At 39.2% G+C, this 18,375-nt stretch overlaps 2 protein-coding genes across 9 annotated transcripts in view; both read right to left on the bottom strand.

The window, feature by feature from the left end:
* The window catches only part of LOC145943462 (CCR4-NOT transcription complex subunit 6-like), a 588,057-nt gene that overhangs the window by 451,748 nt on the left and 117,934 nt on the right, over positions 1–18,375 (bottom strand). The window lies entirely within an intron of this gene.
* Positions 7,158–17,049, bottom strand: LOC145943511 (uncharacterized). Its single transcript, XM_083051077.1, has one exon. The coding sequence runs from the start codon at positions 16,632–16,634 to the stop codon at positions 14,457–14,459; it is 2,178 nt and encodes a 725-aa protein (XP_082907203.1). The 5' UTR covers positions 16,635–17,049; the 3' UTR covers positions 7,158–14,456.

Genomic DNA, 18,375 nt, shown 5'->3' with positions numbered 1-18,375 from the left:
ACTACTATCGAATGTATAGTTGGACGAGAAATGCATCATCGATCATCGGCGGAAGATTAAAAACACTAAACTACGCTCCGCGACCGGCTTTATAAACCGCGCCGTACTCTAACATTCGATCTTACAAATTATAAAGCACGTCGTATATATTCTCGAGCGATTGCTCCGTCCACGAGGACACTTTCGTTCTGTATTAATAGTCGTAATTAAGAGCGACCATATAGGCGGCGAAATACCGGCGCACAACAGCGTTCTGTCTCTCCCTCTTACCCAGGCACATTCTGCTCGTGATACACGCGACAAGGTCACGTATGCAAAGTTCAGGCCATTATGACGCTCGTATTCAGATGCAAATTGACTGGAAACGGCGCGGCTCTTAAAATATACTTAAGCGAACGCGTCGTCGTTGAGATACAGCTCTCTCTCTCTCTTCTTTCGCGAACGAGAGAACGAACCAAGAAGCACTAACGAGTGTAGAGGTGCCAATGCGGCGATACAAAGTGTGTGTGATTATAAGACCGAGGATGAAAAACAGCCGGCTTACGCGACGGTGCAACGGTGGGTCGGTATTATGTGCCCTTGGCATTTTTTCTTCTTTTTTTCGCGAGCGTCTTAATGACAGGTCGCATAATTAGCGAGAAACTACGCTAGTGCGTTACGAGACTCCGTACAACGAACCTTGAACGATCTCTCTCTCGGGCATAAATGTTTGTGAGAATCATTTTTTTTATCTCTCTTCTAAACAAAAATTCTATATAGAAAGAAAGCGGTGAAGATTCGCGGAATAATAATTTTTCTAATAATTTTACATAATTTGTTTAATATGTAGAATAAAAAATTATTAAATTATACATTTCAAATTAATTTTAATTATTAAAAAAAAGTAATAAAAAACATGTTGAATATTATGAAAGATGAAAAAAATTTATATATACCTAGTAGATAATTATATATTCAAGAGTGTATTGCGTTCAATATGTATTCAATATATACTGAATAAAATTATATAATTTGTTAAATAAAAAAGAGAGTACAACAAACCTTAAGCAATCTTTCTTGTGCATGTCTTTTCTTTCTCTTTTCTAAACAAAAATATTACACATAAAGAACGCAGTGAAGATTCGCGGAATAATAATTTTTCTAATAATTTTACATAATTTGTTTGATATATAGAATAAAAAGTTATTTAGTTATACATTTCAAGTTAATTTTAATTATTTAAAAAAGAATGATAAAAAAATATGTTATATTATAAAAGATGGAAAAATGTATGTACCTAGTAGATAATTATATATTCAAGGTAAAATTATATTGCGTTCGATGTATTTAAAATATACTAAATAAAATTATTTTATTTGTTAATAAATAAAAAAGAGACTCCGTACAACGACAATCTTTCTCGGTGCATATGTACGTAAGAATCTTTTTCTTTTCTCTCTCTCTTCTAAACAAAAATTCTATACAGAAAGACGCAATAAAGATTCACGGAATATTTTTAATAATTTTACATAATTTAATACATAGAAAAAAAAATTTAGTTATACATTTCAAATTAGTTTGAATTGTTTAAAAAAGAGTGATAAAGAATATATTACATGAATATTATAAAAGATGGAAGAATTTATGCACCTAGTAGATAATTATATATTCAAGATAAAAATGTATAGCGTTCAATATATTTAATATATACTAAATAAAATTATTTTCTTTATTAAATAAGAAAGAGATTCCATACAACAAACAATCTTTCTCGGTGCATATATGTGTAAGAATCTTTGTTTTTTCTCTCTTCTAAACAGAAATTCTGTATAAAAAGAACGTAGCAAAGATTCGGAATAATTCTGCTAATAATTTGTTTGATATAATATTGAATAAAAAATTATTTAGTCATATACGTTTCAAATTAATTTCAATTATTTAAAAAAGTGATAAAAAAACATGTTACATGAATATTATAACAGATGGAAAAATTTATGTACCAAGCGGATAATTATATAAGAACCTTAGATAAGCAGATTTGATTGCGTTCAAAGTATTTAATATATGCTGAATAATAATTATTTGATTTAGTTAAGTGAAAGTCACGTTAAGAATGTTATAATTTTAAACCTTCTATAATATACGTAACACAAAGTCGAAATATGTGGCAATATCGCCATGTGGTAATATCGAATATGAAATTACATATCAGCGTGATAAAATATTGATCGACTCTATCAGGTGAATGTTGAATGGCAAATTACACATTGAAATAATTATATACTTTGCCAGTGGAAATCGAAGTGTGAAAATTCCTTCCCTTGACTTTACATTTTCGTGTGCACAACTAATGATACAAATCATACATTATCTTATGCAATCTTTTTCATGCACTGCACTTTCGTGATATCGAATTTAGTCGCGCGTTAATTACGTGAAAAAAAAATCGCGTTAGTTCCATATAACACAAACCTTCATCTACCATACAAAGTGTCTTATTTTAATTGATCATCTCTAAAACTTTTCTATTTTTTACAAAACGCTTCAGACAAAAATTGTTTGATTTGAAGAGGGACAGAAGATGGCGCTACTGACTTTTTTGAAGGGCACTTTTCAAGGTTATTTGAAGGTCATTTATGTTTCTTTAAATAAAATTGTTCTAATTTAAAAAAACATTTAAAATTAAACAACTTTTATCCAAAGCATTTTGTTGTACACAGTTGAAAAATTTGTGTTAAATTTAACAAATATCACATGTCCCAAACGGTCCACAGAAATTTTTGTGTTAATTTAACATAATACGGATATGTTAAATGATGACACGAATATTGTGTTAATATTTTAACATAAAAGAAATGCAAACTTCAAGTAAACTTAAAATAAATTTTGTGTTAAATTAACATAGTTTTAATGTAAAAATTAACTAATAAAATTGTTAATTTTACATTTTATCATCCCTACTTATATTATAAAGTAAAATTAACATCTTTTTTCTGTAAATTTTAACAGATAAATCTTGTCACTAATAATACCGAACATATTTATTGTGTAAAATTAAAAGTAAATACACATTGTGTTATTTTTACACTTTTTTTCAGTTATTTTAATAATTTAACATTTGAGTTCAATTAGCACAACAGCAATATGTTAATTTAACACATGAATGTGTTAAATATTTAACACAAAAATTTTAACGGGGACCGTTTTTAACAAGAAAACACAAATTTTCCAACTGTGTACAATCAAAAATAAAAGTTTTTAGGGGTGGTCAATTAAAACGGGACACCCTGTATGTAATCGTTAAACATAAACAATATTTTAACTCAAAGTATCGAGTCTGCTCAGAGGATATACATATATGCAACTTGGGACTAACTAAGAAACGTGTTTTCATTACGTTCACTATACAGACGATGAAATAATGCATCGATAAATTAATTAGAATCGCTCTGTGAGAATCCGCACATAAATCCCAATCGGTATAAATATTATAGTTCCAGATTTCATCGTCTTGTTTATTTAAATTTACGATGATGTTGCATAAACGATCCGCATCTGGCTGATGCACGCAACAGAAAATACACAAGTGTTGCAACGCGCGCATCTTAATCTCCTCTCTTTGAATAATTCGATACGTGTCGTTTCCCCTCGATACACGCGTCTCTCTATCCGCGATTTTTTCACGCTCGAACACGATTCAACAGATAGTAGCGGAGACACTCGAACGAATCTGTATTCGCGAGATAACGATTGAAACAATGGCAACAAATCTCGTGATTAGAGTCCGCAAGCTTCGATCGATCGACTCTTCTCTATGTCTGTTGTGGACACATCGGCATACTAATTTCCGACTTTTTTTTACTTTTTCGCTTTCCCCCCCCCCCCCCCTCCGATCGTGATTGACGTCCTTAATTCGAACCGGTATAATGATTCATCCCAGGTAACGGCACGCGCGATAAGACAGAGGGATTATATTGCATATATACGTACGTAGGCAACACATCGGCTAATTCAATCGACACAGCATGCCGCAGGCTGTTAGGCAATGCGTCGGCCAGCTAATGAAGTGTCATTGATTACGAACATTCATTTCGACACGAGGCGAGAGACCCTGAGCCTGACCGCAAGCGTGACCTGAATCCGCCGCTTATGGCCATCTCTCATCTCCGACTGAGAAATCTGGAATAGCCATTTCCGACAGCGATTCCGAGCGCAAAGAGAATCGTAACAGAAAAATTTAATCGAATAATCGAATAATAAATGCAAAAGAACTCTTAAATAGGAAATAAATTACAAGAGAAATATATATTATATAAATTTAGACGTCCATTATAATATATATACATATATTAATATATATAATATATATATAATATATTATATACATAATTTATATTAATATATTATAATTATTTTATTATATAATATTATTAATACATATATTATAATAATATATACTATATTTATTTATATTATATCAATATATATTATCACATCACACACAATATATGTGATATATTTAATATCATTATAATGTGATATCAAGATACATATATTATCATAATATATTAATATTGTTATTATGATTTTTAATTAATATATATCCCCCCATCACATAATATATATAAAAAAATATATATATATCAAATATATAAATGTATATATATATATATATATAAATATATATGTATATAAATGTTATTTTTCTTTTAACAGAATTCTTTAATACGAAAATATTCTGCGGTCCTTGAAATCGGCAATTGGCGATAAGCAATTGCAATGAGCGGACGGCAAGAATCAGCTTTACGGTAAGTAATCGATGGTGAAAAGGGGTGCGGTGGAACAGACATGTAAAGAGCCGATGTTAACAGTAAACAGGGAGTGGATGTGCGGCGAGACGTGGGCGAATTATAGCAGTTTACCGACCCACACGAACCGGCCAAAGGGCCATTACTCAATTCTGAGATAAGGAAGAGAGGACTGCATTCGCCGCCCGATGTCGAACGACGACGATCCGATGTGCATCGCCAAGTGCATAAACCTTAATTCCCCCGACTTGACGAGAATCATATGTATGTGCTCGCTTGCCTATATGAAATTCGCGCACATGCGGGGGCGGCGATGAAATCGGCAGGACTTATCGAGAAATTACGATGCATAAACGGTACTTGAGCAGATAAGATCGCGCCACCAATGAAGAGAAGGATCGCGATTGCAAAATCGTTACTTTTCTAGTTATCGAAGTGGCATTTAAGTACCTACATTAGGATCTCTCTTATCATTGAAAAATGTAGAAACGTAGAAACTTTTTTTCTTATTCTCCATGCAATATTAAATATTATAAATATATAAAATATGTATACACAGTTTGAAAATTTGTGTTTTCTTGTTAAAAACGGTTCCCGTTAAAATTTGTGTGTTAAATATTTAACACATTCATGTGTTAAATTAACATATTGCTATTGTGTTAATTGAACTCGAATGTTAAATTATTAAAATAACTGAAAAAAGTGTAAAAATAACACTATGTGTATTTACTTTTAATTTTACACAATAAATATGTTCGATATTATTAGTGACAAGATTTATGTTAAAATTTACAGGAAAAAATGTTAATTTTACTTTATAATATAAGTGGGGATGATAAAATGTAAAATTAACAATTTTTTTAGTTAATTTTTACATTAAAACTATGTTAATTTAACACAAAATTTCTTTTAAGCTTACTTGAAGTTTGCATTTATTTTATGTTAAAATATTAACACAGTATTCGTGTCATCATTTAACATATCCGTATTATGTTAAATTAACACAAAAATTTCTGTGGACCGTTTGGGACAGGTGATATTTGTTAAATTTAACACAAATTTTTCAACTGTGTATGTGCACAATTAAAAAAATAATTTTGATCTCTATTATCATTGAAAAATGACGTGACTTTTAATTTTTTTTTATTGCAAAATTAAATATTATAAAGATAAATATAAAATATATATATGCGTAATTAAAAGATAATTTTTAAATGCGATTAAAAATTATGCATTTTTTTACCTTCTTTCCAGGATTAACATTATATTATGAAAGTTCATGAAGATCAACACGTACACGATTTATGTCACTGCTTAGGTCACATATAATCGATAAGGAACTATATTAATGTCTGAAATGAGTGGTTGAAACGCGAATAGGATTTATGTCTTAATAGTTGACACTTTTAAATTTAATTCTTTGATTGCGCCTATGTGATATTTACATTCGTCGTGTTACATTTATGCTAGTCGTAATGTCGAGCGATCGTGACTTAAGTATTTTACGTCGTTACTTCTGTCGGGCATATTAAATCACCGTTCGCGTGATAAATCGCCAACGGGATATGTATAATCTTAAATACGTATCGGACTCTCTCTCTGTTAGCATAAGTCAAATTCATTATAATATGTCATGCGCTATATCATGCGCGACTCTGTACTTTTCGACATGTAACAAGCGGAATCGCCATCCCGGTAATTTTTATTCGAATAAACGTGCAAATCGAACGCCCAGTGGATTTTTATTCAATCCGTTCGCCAAAAAAAAACAGAAATAAACGTGCGAGAATTGATATCGTTATTCTTGCATGAATAAATTGATGACAGATCGGCGATCTGTGAAGAAAAAAAGGCTCTCAATTTGTCATTAAATTCATTTCATTTGAGCAACTGCAATAAAACTTTAGAGAGAAGCATTTACGATACACTAATTTATCATTGATAATATAGAAATAGTATAAACATGAAATTAATATTAAAATTAAAAACAATTGTGATACAAAAAATTTGCAATAAAAAATTCACAAATATTAAAATCGCTATAATTTTTTGTATGTAATAAAGATTTTATAGAGTAATTATAGATTATATAGATAATAAAGATTAATTATCAAAGTTGCTTGAATGCTATAAACTCTTGAAATTGATTCTGCTTGTATAATCTTAGTGCAATTGTGTCTTTAATTATATGTTTGAATCATAAAAATTATTTTCATTACATTTCACTTATTACTTAATAAGTATATATCACACATTTTTATATAATATATATATCCATTTGACATATTTTTACCCTCTTCTATCAGATACATTAATTAATCTAATATAAATCTATAAATATATAGGACGTAATAAAAAAGGTGATAAACATGGATAAATTAAAGACGTTTTTATTGATTTTTCCAAACAGTATGATTCGAGTTAGTGCGACATAGCACTATAGGCGACGCTGATAGGTCGGCTTGGTTGATCAGTCTATTACGACGAAGCGGAGCCGAGTATCTGTGTACGTATATGTATGTATTTGTGTGTATTATGTGTTTACATGTATGTATCATATCGTTGCATTATCACAATACGTTATTAACGTCAATCGACGGTGAGTGAAATAAATATGTAAAGGAGAAGCAAGAGGGTGAGAGAATCAAAAAACGATCTCGACATGAGGAACAAAAAAAAATATAGATAGAAGAGAATATCGATAAAGAATCATTTAAATCGCACGTTCATTAAATTCATTAATTTCCTCCATTTCGGCTGTTTTCGAGTCTCTCCCTCTGCCTTCGTCAGAGATCAGATCAGGCGGAAAGCACGATTTCTGAAGCGATCACCTGGATCAGCTGATTGGGAAAAACGACTTCGGAGCACCGGAAAATTACCGAATTATTAAGTAAAACGGGAAAAATAAATGTTTGCGTGTATTTAAGTGTTCTCGTCGATCCAGCGAGTCTATTTTTAGGTAATATTTCGCACAATTATCCCTAGAGATCTGAATTGCGAGTTTTTGTGTTGTACAAAGACTGTTTCCTTTTCTTTTCGTGAATTATAAATATATATATAAATCATATAACTTTTCTCTCTCACGCGAGAAAACGGAGAAAAGCTGCGATAATATCGAAAATATCCAGCTTCCGAAAACGGCAGGATCTGTCGACGCAAACTATCTCGCTGTCAAGCATTTCACAATCCTATTAACTTGTCCACACATTCTCTATCTTCCTTTTTTTTTATATCTCTCCATATATTTCTCTCGTTTCTTCAATATTTGCAGTAGTTAGTTTCTCCAATATTTGTCACTCTTCGTCATAGTTCTCTAGACATTCGGTAAATAAAAATGGCGAATATTTGGAACAACGACGTATAAAAAAAAGGGAAAAAAAATTTCTTTCACATACAACGTTCTAACTTTCAGGCGGCACCAGATGATGACGATTTTTTGCGAAGCGTCTTCAACGATGGGATTATTTTTCAAAAAAACAAATTATATCTCGTTCTCTCCCTCTCTTTCTCTCTCACACACACTCTTTCTCTCTCTCTCTCTATTTATCTATCTATCTCTATATATCTCGTTTGTTCATAAATTTTCACGCAACATTCGCACAAGTGTCTTAATAAATTTCTTAACATTAGATCGATAAATTAATAAGTCACTTTCGTCGCCAAAAAAATTGATTCGTAACAAATTAAATCAACAGAAGTCATTCCAATCCGCGCATCGACAAGACACTTGTAATTTTGACTGTTACATTAAATTCGCCATATTTCTCGCGAAGAGATCGTGTGATATAACAAAACGCGCTGTACAATCTTGTCTTTTTTTTTTACAATAAATTTTTGTTCACAACAATCGCTGACGTTCGTCTTCCGAAAGTGCATAAATGCGTTATACGAGCTGCATATATTTTTTTTTTACAGTATTACAACTCGCAGAAGCGCGCGTTACGAGTCTTATTGTCGAGTTATCAAAGTGTTACCGTAAGCGAAGCCGTAACTTTCATAACTCTCGAACGAAGGAAATTTTGTAATAGAAACGCTTGTATAGCAAAAACGAGACAGAACTCGTCTAAACCGAGTTTAAGTGCGCGCGGAAACTTATGCGATTGTAATATATCCTTCCTCTAATCCTTTCATTTAAATCCATTACGCGATTCGGGGCGCGATTTTATGCTCGTTAATACTTTTAATAGAATGAAAGACCGATTATATATGTACAGGATGTCCCAGACTTATCGCTCGTTAATGGTTCTTGGGATTATTTGGCAACGATTTTTCCTCAGTGAAAATGTCGAGGCACTAATTTTCGAAATATAAGCGATTGAAGATAAAGAATTTTTCGCAAACCTAAGCCTTGTGGAAATAAAATATTAACAAAACTACATATTTTAGTTAATTTCAGATCGAATTTAATTAAATAAAATTTTAATTTTATTAATTACAAAGATATATGATGCAAAAATTGGGAGCTTGCAAAAAAATGACCTTCCTCGACATTTTCGTTGAGGAAAAATCGTCTCCAAATAATCCTAGGAATCTCTCATTAATTGATCCGGTAAGTCTGGGACATCCTGTATACAAAAAAGAAGAGATCGCTTTTGCGGATTGATCTTATAAAACACAGGATCTTGCATCACTCGACTTATTTTTTGGCTTTAGCGCGTTTCCGCCGGAGAGACACTGCATTCGATGCATTCATATAGCGCATTCGTGTGCATTATGTGTACAAAATACAATCGAAAATATTGTATATACGTCGATACGGCGTCAACAAACATTACGTGCAATCGGATAAAACATCGAATAGACATTTGCAAATAGACTTTTTTCCCTCGGGCGCGACCAGTAAAGAACTCCCAAAGAAAAATATCGACGACGATGTTATTAAAGCACACTGTTTCTCTTTCTCTCTCTCTCTCACGTGCGATTTTCTCACGTGATTATGCGCGCATACTTCTGCCCCTTAACAAGGGAGCCAAGGAAAATATTTATCTGTCGCCACTTGGCAATAAAACTTGTCGCAACGTGGGACACTCGCGCGTTGAGAGAGAAATATCGCTAATATCATTCTTCGCCCTCGCTGTCGGGCGACACGCTAACTCGCTAACGTCACAACTTGGCACAAAACGCACCCGTTACAGCCTAAACGAACGTCGTACGGTCGTCATTGGAGAATTTTTACGGCCTGCCCTTCGCTGCGAGATGTGTGTGTATATGTTAGTGTGTTTGCGTACTGAATACTAACAAGATTTCATCGGTTTCCTCCTAGTTTAATCCGCGAGCGCGCGCTTCTTTTTGGAGAAACGGCAGCTATAAATATTCACGAGCACAATTCCGCCCCGCGCGTACACTTTGCAAAACTAGAACGCCAACCCTCCGATTGCAGTTTGCATTCATAATGCGTGATATATATTTATATTATAATATAATATATATATTTATAATATAATATATATATATATATATAATATATATTATAAAGATATTATATATATAAATATTAATTATATATATTATATATAAAGAGATGATATAATATCATCTCAATTTTACAGACCTCCTTTCTCTGTATTTCTTCATCGCTTTATCATACGTTATTATAATATATATATTCATCCCTTCTTTTTGCTCCAATTTTTTCTCCAAAACGAAACGCACACGTATCGTATACCAGGTGTCCCATTTTAAAGGACCCACTCAAATATCTCATTGTCAGAAACACTGCGTTAAATCGAAAAATGTTTCCTACAAAAGTTGTAGGGTTTCGAGGGGGACATAACATAGTAATATTTATTTGACCTTGGGCGGCGTCTCCAAGGTTAGTGAAGGTTAACCTTAAGTGAAGGTGAGAATGAATTTTGAAGAAAATAAAAAAATGCTTCAGATAAAAGTTGTTCAAATTAATTAGTAGAAAAAGATGTTATAATAAAAAATATGGGTTTCCATTTAAAAAATTTATTCTCGCCTTCACTTGACCTTGGAGACGCCGCCCAAGGTCATATGAATATTACTATGTTATGTCCCCCTCGAAACCCTACAACTTTTGTAGGAAACATTTTTTTATTTAACGCAGTGTTTCTGAGATATTTGAGTGGGTCCTTTAAAATGGGATACCCGGTATATAAAAAAAAATATCCATTTAATTAGATTCCAAGGCGTGCCTCGTCGTTTTTCCACTTTCGCGCGCTTCACGAAATCGTGACAGCAAAAGGCGAGCCGTCTTCGCGCGCGATTTCTTCTCTATACACATATAGACAACGGAGATAATAATCTAAATGGATCGCCTTATAGATTCTAGACTTACGGGTTCTAATAACGATAGGTGGTATTGATTGGCTGCGTGTATGTGTGTGTACATGTGCGTGTTGCATTTGTGGCGGTGAATATGATGACTCGTTACAATGCTGTGGTGGCTCGCGTAGTAATGCGTGTTTTGTTCGTCTGGTTGACATGTAGGTATATTGTGGGAAAATGCGGAAAGGGAGAGGGTGATAGTCTTCGTATATCGCATACAAAATGACGCAGGATTCGTCGCACGACCTCGGTCTCCTCGATCAACGCTCTCTCTCTCTCTCTCTTTAGATCATCGAGCGCAGATTTACAGAAGAACGAGTCGACCTATCACGACACAGATCGCGATAGACGTGCGCGTGTGACTGATCGACTCGCTTCTACGTTTACTCGCTTCTACGATCTGTGTAAATCTGCGCGATGGCCTTTCATTCTAATATAGATATAGTATATCCTCGAGTCTACACAGATTGATCCTGCCGCGGTTAATTCCTGCCGCACCTTCCACCCTCGCAGAATCCCGAGAGCTTCGACCTCCCGTTTCGATCGATTATGTTAACAAAAGTCATCTAATGATTCATCGATGAGAGAAACGATGGGTTTTCTCGTCACTTTTAAGATCCTTATCGAAGTTGCGGAATTGCAAAGAATACACAAGTTTCCATTTCTAAGTGTATGCAAGTATTATACGTAATCGATGGCTTTATACGTTATTCAAAAGATAAAATTAATCCCAAATCCCAAAGCTTCTTGTGAGACAGAAGAATACAAAACGATGCTAATTGCAATTAAATTCCTCGAGAGAGACGAACGCTATAATCTTGAGAGTTACCGAGAAGTCCATCGATTCTAGAGGTGACAGGTATATCCTTACGTAACGGGAACGCGCGCGACAATATCTTTCCCATCCAGTTTCAAGTCCGTCCGGCGGGAGACAGCGAGATAAAGTCCCACTAGTATAAACTGTATGATATTGGGACAAATCAATAACGAGTTTACCCGATCCGCGTCTGCCGTTATTTAGCAGGGGGCAGCGAACGGTAAAACGGAGAAGCGCAAGAGGATGAGGCCGAAAGGTGGGACGCGCTTACGAAACAACGTTACGAACTTTCTCGCAGTCGCCCGGTTATCAAGTCAGCCAGCTGAACCGTTGTGTGCCGAGTTATCCGATAAAACGCGGATGATAGCGCGCGATTAAACGCAGTTACTAAACGAAGACGGTAGCTCTCCTTTCACGCGAGGCAAGCCCCTCGGGAAGGGAAGGAGAAGAAAGAAGAAGAAGAAGAAGAAGATCCTCTCTCCGACAGTTCGACCTACTATCGGCCGCGAAAGAGGGGGCGGGGTGGAAGGCGCAGACGTCGATTACGATCGGACCGTTCCCTCCGATTAATTGCTACGTTACGTTTTAAACGGTCACGTCGCCGCTACTCGTCTTCAACAACGATAGCGGCGAGAAAAAGCCGGGTGTGTAACATCGCCGAGTGCGCTGGTGTACGAGAGACGATCGAGTGCATCTCGCGATTAACCCTCGCGATTAACCCCCTCGCGATGCTTCTTCTAGGCGTCATGTAATAGTGACAGCTGGTGGTCCTTTCTCTCTCTCTCTCTCTCTCTCTCTCTCTCTCTCGCTCTCTCTAGCTATGTATTCTGATATGAATGGCGCGCGAGGCGTGATTGAATAAAACCTTTTCGAGTGATGTATGCTATAAATAAATTTGGCCGAGACGATTTAATGTGATTAAAGAGAGTGTTGCGCGTCCGCGCGCCTAGAATGCAAACAAATCGTCGCCTTTTCTTTTCCTTTCGTAATTAATGAACATCGCGGAAGGTAGTCGCTGCTTAATTACGCGTAAAAAAACGGCGACGGTTTGAAATTCTACGCGTATATCTAATTATGTGTACTGCCGAGACACGATGAAATAATAAGAAGAATCGGAGACGTCGGAGACCCGGGAGAGAATAAAGTGGAATAAATTTATATACGACGAGATAAAATCATCGAAGGGGAAATCGATCGGAAAACAGATATGGCGGAAGAATGGAAAAAAAAAAAAAAAAGAGAGATGAGTGGTCCCACGTCTACTGAAGGCATTTCGATATTCTGATTGGTATTACATAAAATATCGGAGAGAGACGTTTATATATATTTTATTCCCTTTCGCGTCTCTTACGTCTTTCACTCTTGCGTTTTTTTTTTTCTTTTATATTGTTTCCCGGCATTTCTTCACGCGTGATTTCTCGTCGTAAGTTATAGTACAACTATCATTGTTTGAAAACGAGTTACGAAAAAAAATCTAAATAAAGAGAAAGTTGCCTACTCTCCGCGTCTACAGAATCGGTACGTAATTAAAATACTGCCGTAAGCCGGGATTACCTAAACACTTTTTATAGCTCAGTCATTTATAAATTGACAGAATTCGTTAATCAACGCTCTTTAATCGATCGACGCAAGTTGAAGCGGTAGGATAAGTCGATTACACGATTTACAAACGAAAACGTACGCAAACGACGTTAATAATTATTCCCCGAACAAACTGACAGCTTCTTTCCACGAGACTAATTCAATTAAATCCGTCGCCTCCGGATTTCCGAGCGAATCTTGTCCCTTGCACAAGTATAAGGGGAGACATAAAAAGTGCGTTGCTTCTACAACGATTGTTGTACTACAAAACCCACTGCGAGCAAAATTCATCGCGCTTAGGATGCATGACAGATGCAGCAGATCACGCACAAAAACACACATTCCCTCGATCTCTCCAGGATTTGAAACACGCTCGCGACGAGGTTCGATCTCTCGTCGCTGATCGGAGTCAATTCACTACGACACCTAGAAGAAGCGTCAAAGAGATGATCCATCCGTCGAGATCTATCGCGTCGCGTGCAACACGCGTGTACTACGAACACCGTTAGCAGAGAAGCCCTCCCATCGTCTTCTTCCTCCTCTTCTTCTTCTTCGTCGTCGTCTCGTCGAGGTTTCGCGGCTTCGCGCTTCGTAAAATGACACTTGGCCCTCGGGAGACCCTCGACCGCACATAAAAGCGAGAGACACCGCGAGAGACTCCGGGGCCGAGCGTGTTCGATCGAGCTCTGTGTTTGCGCGCGAAACGAAACGAACGGACGAAGGTAAACGTCGTCGTATTTTTGTTTCTGTACCGACGTGCGCCGAACACTTTGTCGTCAACATCCACGCACACTCCATTTCTCTCCGTATTTTTATTTTCGTTATTATTATTTCGTTATTATTGTTGTTGTCGCTGTTGTCGTCGTTTCGCTGTCACTTCGCACTCCACCGAGCAAAATTTTTTACGCGAACGCACGTGGACACTTCAAGTAGCAAGAGAAACAAATGACAAGTCGATGGAGCCCCAACTAAAGGGCTCCGTTTCACTCCTCCGCCTGCAACAGAGTGCGAAAGTCCTGCTGCAGCTTCGATTCGTGGTAACTCCAAATGTCGCTGAAGTCGTCGTCCCCGTTGTTCTCGTCGTCGTCGACCTCCTCGACGATGAGGCCGGACGACGACTTGTCCTCCTCGACGGGCGACGGCGACGAGTAGAACTTGATCTCCAGGTCGCGATGGCCGTTGGGCGACGTGATAATTTCCGTGGAAACCTCGAGGCCTTTGGGGGACCCAGCAAGTCCGCCGGGGCCCGCGTTCGGGTGCCCGTTGACGCCCCCCGTCGGCGAACTCGTCGGGGCACCGCCGTAGCTGTCGCCGCGCCAGAGGGTCCGTTTGTGTCTCCCGCCCTCGGAACCCTGGCCCCCTCGATCGCCGATGACGCCGACGTCCCTCGTCGGCGCGACGATCTCCTCCCCGTAGCTGAAGTAACTCGTCGGATCGCTCCAGCTGCGCCTCAAAACTACCCCGGAAACGGGTCCCGCGTCTCTATCGTCCACCTCCTGTCGAGGGTGCTCGTCGAAGAGTCTGTCGAGCGCGCGTTCCTGAAGGTTCGAACCCGGCGGCGCGAGAAACAGCGGGATCTGACCAAAATGACCTCCGCGAGGACAATAATCGACGGCTGATGAGGAGGATGAAGACGAGGACGAGGGTGGCGGTGCCGGGAGCGGCGGCGCCGTCAAGAACGGCGAGTAACCGTTCCGGTCGACGTCCCAGATAAGACCGGCCGGATCGCAGTATCGGCACTGACAGGTGGGGCCCAGACCGTCGTCTCTGACCTCGCAGGACTCGCCCGCATATTCGTGAATGTAACGTCGCGGCAGACTGCTGTTGCAGTTGCCGTTACCGTTGGCGTGATGATGATGATGATGATGATGATGATGATGAGGATGATGATGATGCCGGTAGCCCTTGGGCGGCGCGGCTGCGGCACGCATCGACGTCGAGACCACGTTACGGTTGTCATCGAGCACTTTCACTTGCACGTGATGCCGATGATACCGCTGCTGTCTGCTCATGCCGTCCGTCATCTCCGTCGTCGGCATCGTCGGCGCTCTGCAACCACCGTAGACGGTCTCCCGATGATGAGCGGCCGGTGGCCTCCTGTGGTAATTCCTGAGGGCGACCGCGTCGTAAATTCTGGGCTCGTAGCAGGTGGGCGCGTACGATTTCACGACGCCCATCTGGTCCCCGGATAGCCCGATACCTCCCGAGGATTGTTGCCGCTGCAACGTCGTCGTCGTCGTAGTCGTCGTCGTCACCAGCTGCTGCTCCTCCGATTTCGTCCCGTCGACGACGACATTGTTCGGTGGTTTGCGGTCCTTCTTTCGGCGTTTCCGCGGCTTGATTATGCGCGGCAGACTGTTCTCCGAGTTGTTGGACCCGGAACTCTCGTCGCTCGCGATACTCAGCGAGTCGATGTTCGCGATACTCGAGGAACCGGCGTTCTCCTTTGCCACAGTGGAGGAACAGTCCGAGTTGGGATTCGCCTTGGAATTCGCGGAAATCGTCGTCGACGGCTGCTTCTTCATTACGGTCTCCGTTGACTGCCTATGAACGATGAGTCTCGACGTCAGACTCTTCGTCGCGCCGTTCACGTTACTCGTCATGGACGGGTTATTATTATGAACGTACGTGCCGACCAGCGACATATTAACGGCACCATTGGAACTGCCACTGTTGTTGGCGTGTACCTTGTTGCCGCGATTGTAGAAACGCCCGGTTAAAATCAGAGGCGCGCCCTGGGTGTGAATAGCCAGCCTGGACAGAGGACTCTTGTGACCGCCCGGCGGTGTCTGCTGCTGATCGGCACAGCAGGTTGTCTGTTGCTGCTGCTGTTGGCCGAGCGACGGTGACGATCGCTGATTACATCTACGCGGACTTGACGTCATTGATATCAGCGGCGCGCCCGTCCAGCCTCCTGGACCGGCGTATTGCACTTGACACTGCTGCTGCTGCTGCTGATCGACCAAGCCGAGATAACCCGGTCCTCCATTATTGTAACAATTTCGAATCTTGCCGCCGCGTACCGTCGCTGCCTGTTGTTCCTGCTTCCGACAGACGGTCGCGGACTTGCCGCCGTAAAGTCCGGCGCGCACGTTGGACGAGATGAGGCAGCTGCCAATGTAACGCTCCACCTCCAGGGCGCCCTGGGAGGCCGGGCTCATCTTACAATGGTCCTCGGACCCACCAACGCCACCAGTACTATCAGTCGCAAAGTTACGACGGTAGATCTTGGACGATACGTCGAGATAGAATTCAAGGTTCAATCACACTGATCACTCGACGAAGACTCCAACTTCTATTCTCTTCTATCTGTCTCAGACATGACTCCGCCCGATTTTCATCTCCCGCTTGCACGATCTAGCCCATCTTGAACGAGCTTCAACGTCGACGCCAAGAGCGATCAAATATCCTCGACGCGCCGAGGGACGTCTCGCGGGACGAAAGTAGACCGAAGGTAGGAAAGGCTGAAGAGGCGAGGAGCGGATGATCGATCTCTCGCCCTGAACGCGACCGTACGAGACCGCGGCCGGAACGACACTGACTGAAAGCTGGCGCTGGCCGGAGCGACATGCACCATCCTCGGTGCTCTGCGACGTGGAGGTCTCCCCACCCCTGGCACGCTGCTACCCCCACCACGAGCACGCTAAACCCCCGCTCCAACGGCGGAACTTGGTCCCTCCACCCTATTATCCGATCCCCCACTCTCTCGCCACCTTTCGATACGAGCGCATCGAGTATATATCGCGCGGCATCGTATCCTTCCGGCGGACGACGACGACGACGACGACGCTGCTGTCACAATTCGGCGAGAGATCGCTGGGAGAAAGTTAGAGGTGCGCGGGAGGCGAGACGTGTCGGAGAGCATCGCAGTCGCCGACGCTGACTGACAGAGACGAATTTACCTGCCTGCCTGCTTCTCCGGGTTTCTTATACCTTGACTTAGCATAAATTTCATAAACAAATCCCGAACATGTTTTCCCCATTTTCCTCTTCTCCCTCGTGCTTACTTCAGCGCAAAGTATGAGCGAGTCTAAAGGCGGTGGTGAATTAGGAAAGAGGGAAAAAAGAATTTTATAACTTTCTGATTTTATCCTCTCCATTTTAGAGAGAGCGAGGATAAAGTTTTTTAATAAAATTACCGCGAAAGAAATTAACAAAGCTGAAAACGCGATTCAAGAGTCTAATTGTAAAGAGTAACTGGTTCCCTTTGTGCAAATTACACATATTGAGTAGAAAATTTAAATGTAGAAAAGAAGACGAAAAAAAACCTTATCTAATCTCGTAGAAATATCAAAGGAGCGAGCGAATTGTATATACATGAGTGTATATACAATTTTAATTCAAGGAGAATTCCAGACAGTTATATAAATTTCTCTCTATCAGTGCTATTTTTATATATATACTTTGGATTTGCATCGGATAATATTGATAAAGTATCACACGTTCCATCGATATCACCACTTATACGGATGAATCATGAGAGAAAAATAGAGTAACTCTATTCGATCATATCGATGATTCATCGAACGATAAGTCGCTCGTTTAAAATGCACACTCCGCTTAAAATACCTGCGATAATAACTCTTCGCGTGCAGAACTTCGCTTATCAAAAAAAAAAAAAAAAAACACTTTATTTTAACGCTCGTTTTAATCCGATATTGTTCAAATTAAATTAATGACATGCCGCGGCTTTAATTCTGCAAAAAAATTACTCGATGTAGCATTAAATGATTAATGGAATATTCTACTGCATAGATAATTTATATAAAAAGCATCTTTGAACAAATTGTTTAAAAGTAGCTTACAAGTCGAATATTCACACAAACAGATTCTAAGATGAAATAAATAAGAGACGCGTGTTTGTTTAAAGACTTTCGGAATCTGACATATGTCATCTCCAAA

This window comes from Prenolepis imparis, unplaced genomic scaffold (assembly GCF_030444845.1).
Source record: "Prenolepis imparis isolate NDT839.2.m4 unplaced genomic scaffold, iyPreImpa1.0 SCAF_12, whole genome shotgun sequence".
NCBI lineage: Eukaryota > Metazoa > Arthropoda > Insecta > Hymenoptera > Formicidae > Prenolepis > Prenolepis imparis.
Note: the sequence above shows the minus strand (reverse complement) of the source record. Positions and strands in the feature narration are given on the sequence as shown.

Coding starts and splice junctions, on each gene's coding strand:
- LOC145943511 (XM_083051077.1), bottom strand. CDS start 16,634: ATGAGCCCGGCCTCCCAGGGCGCCCTGGAGGTGGAGCGTTACATTGGC.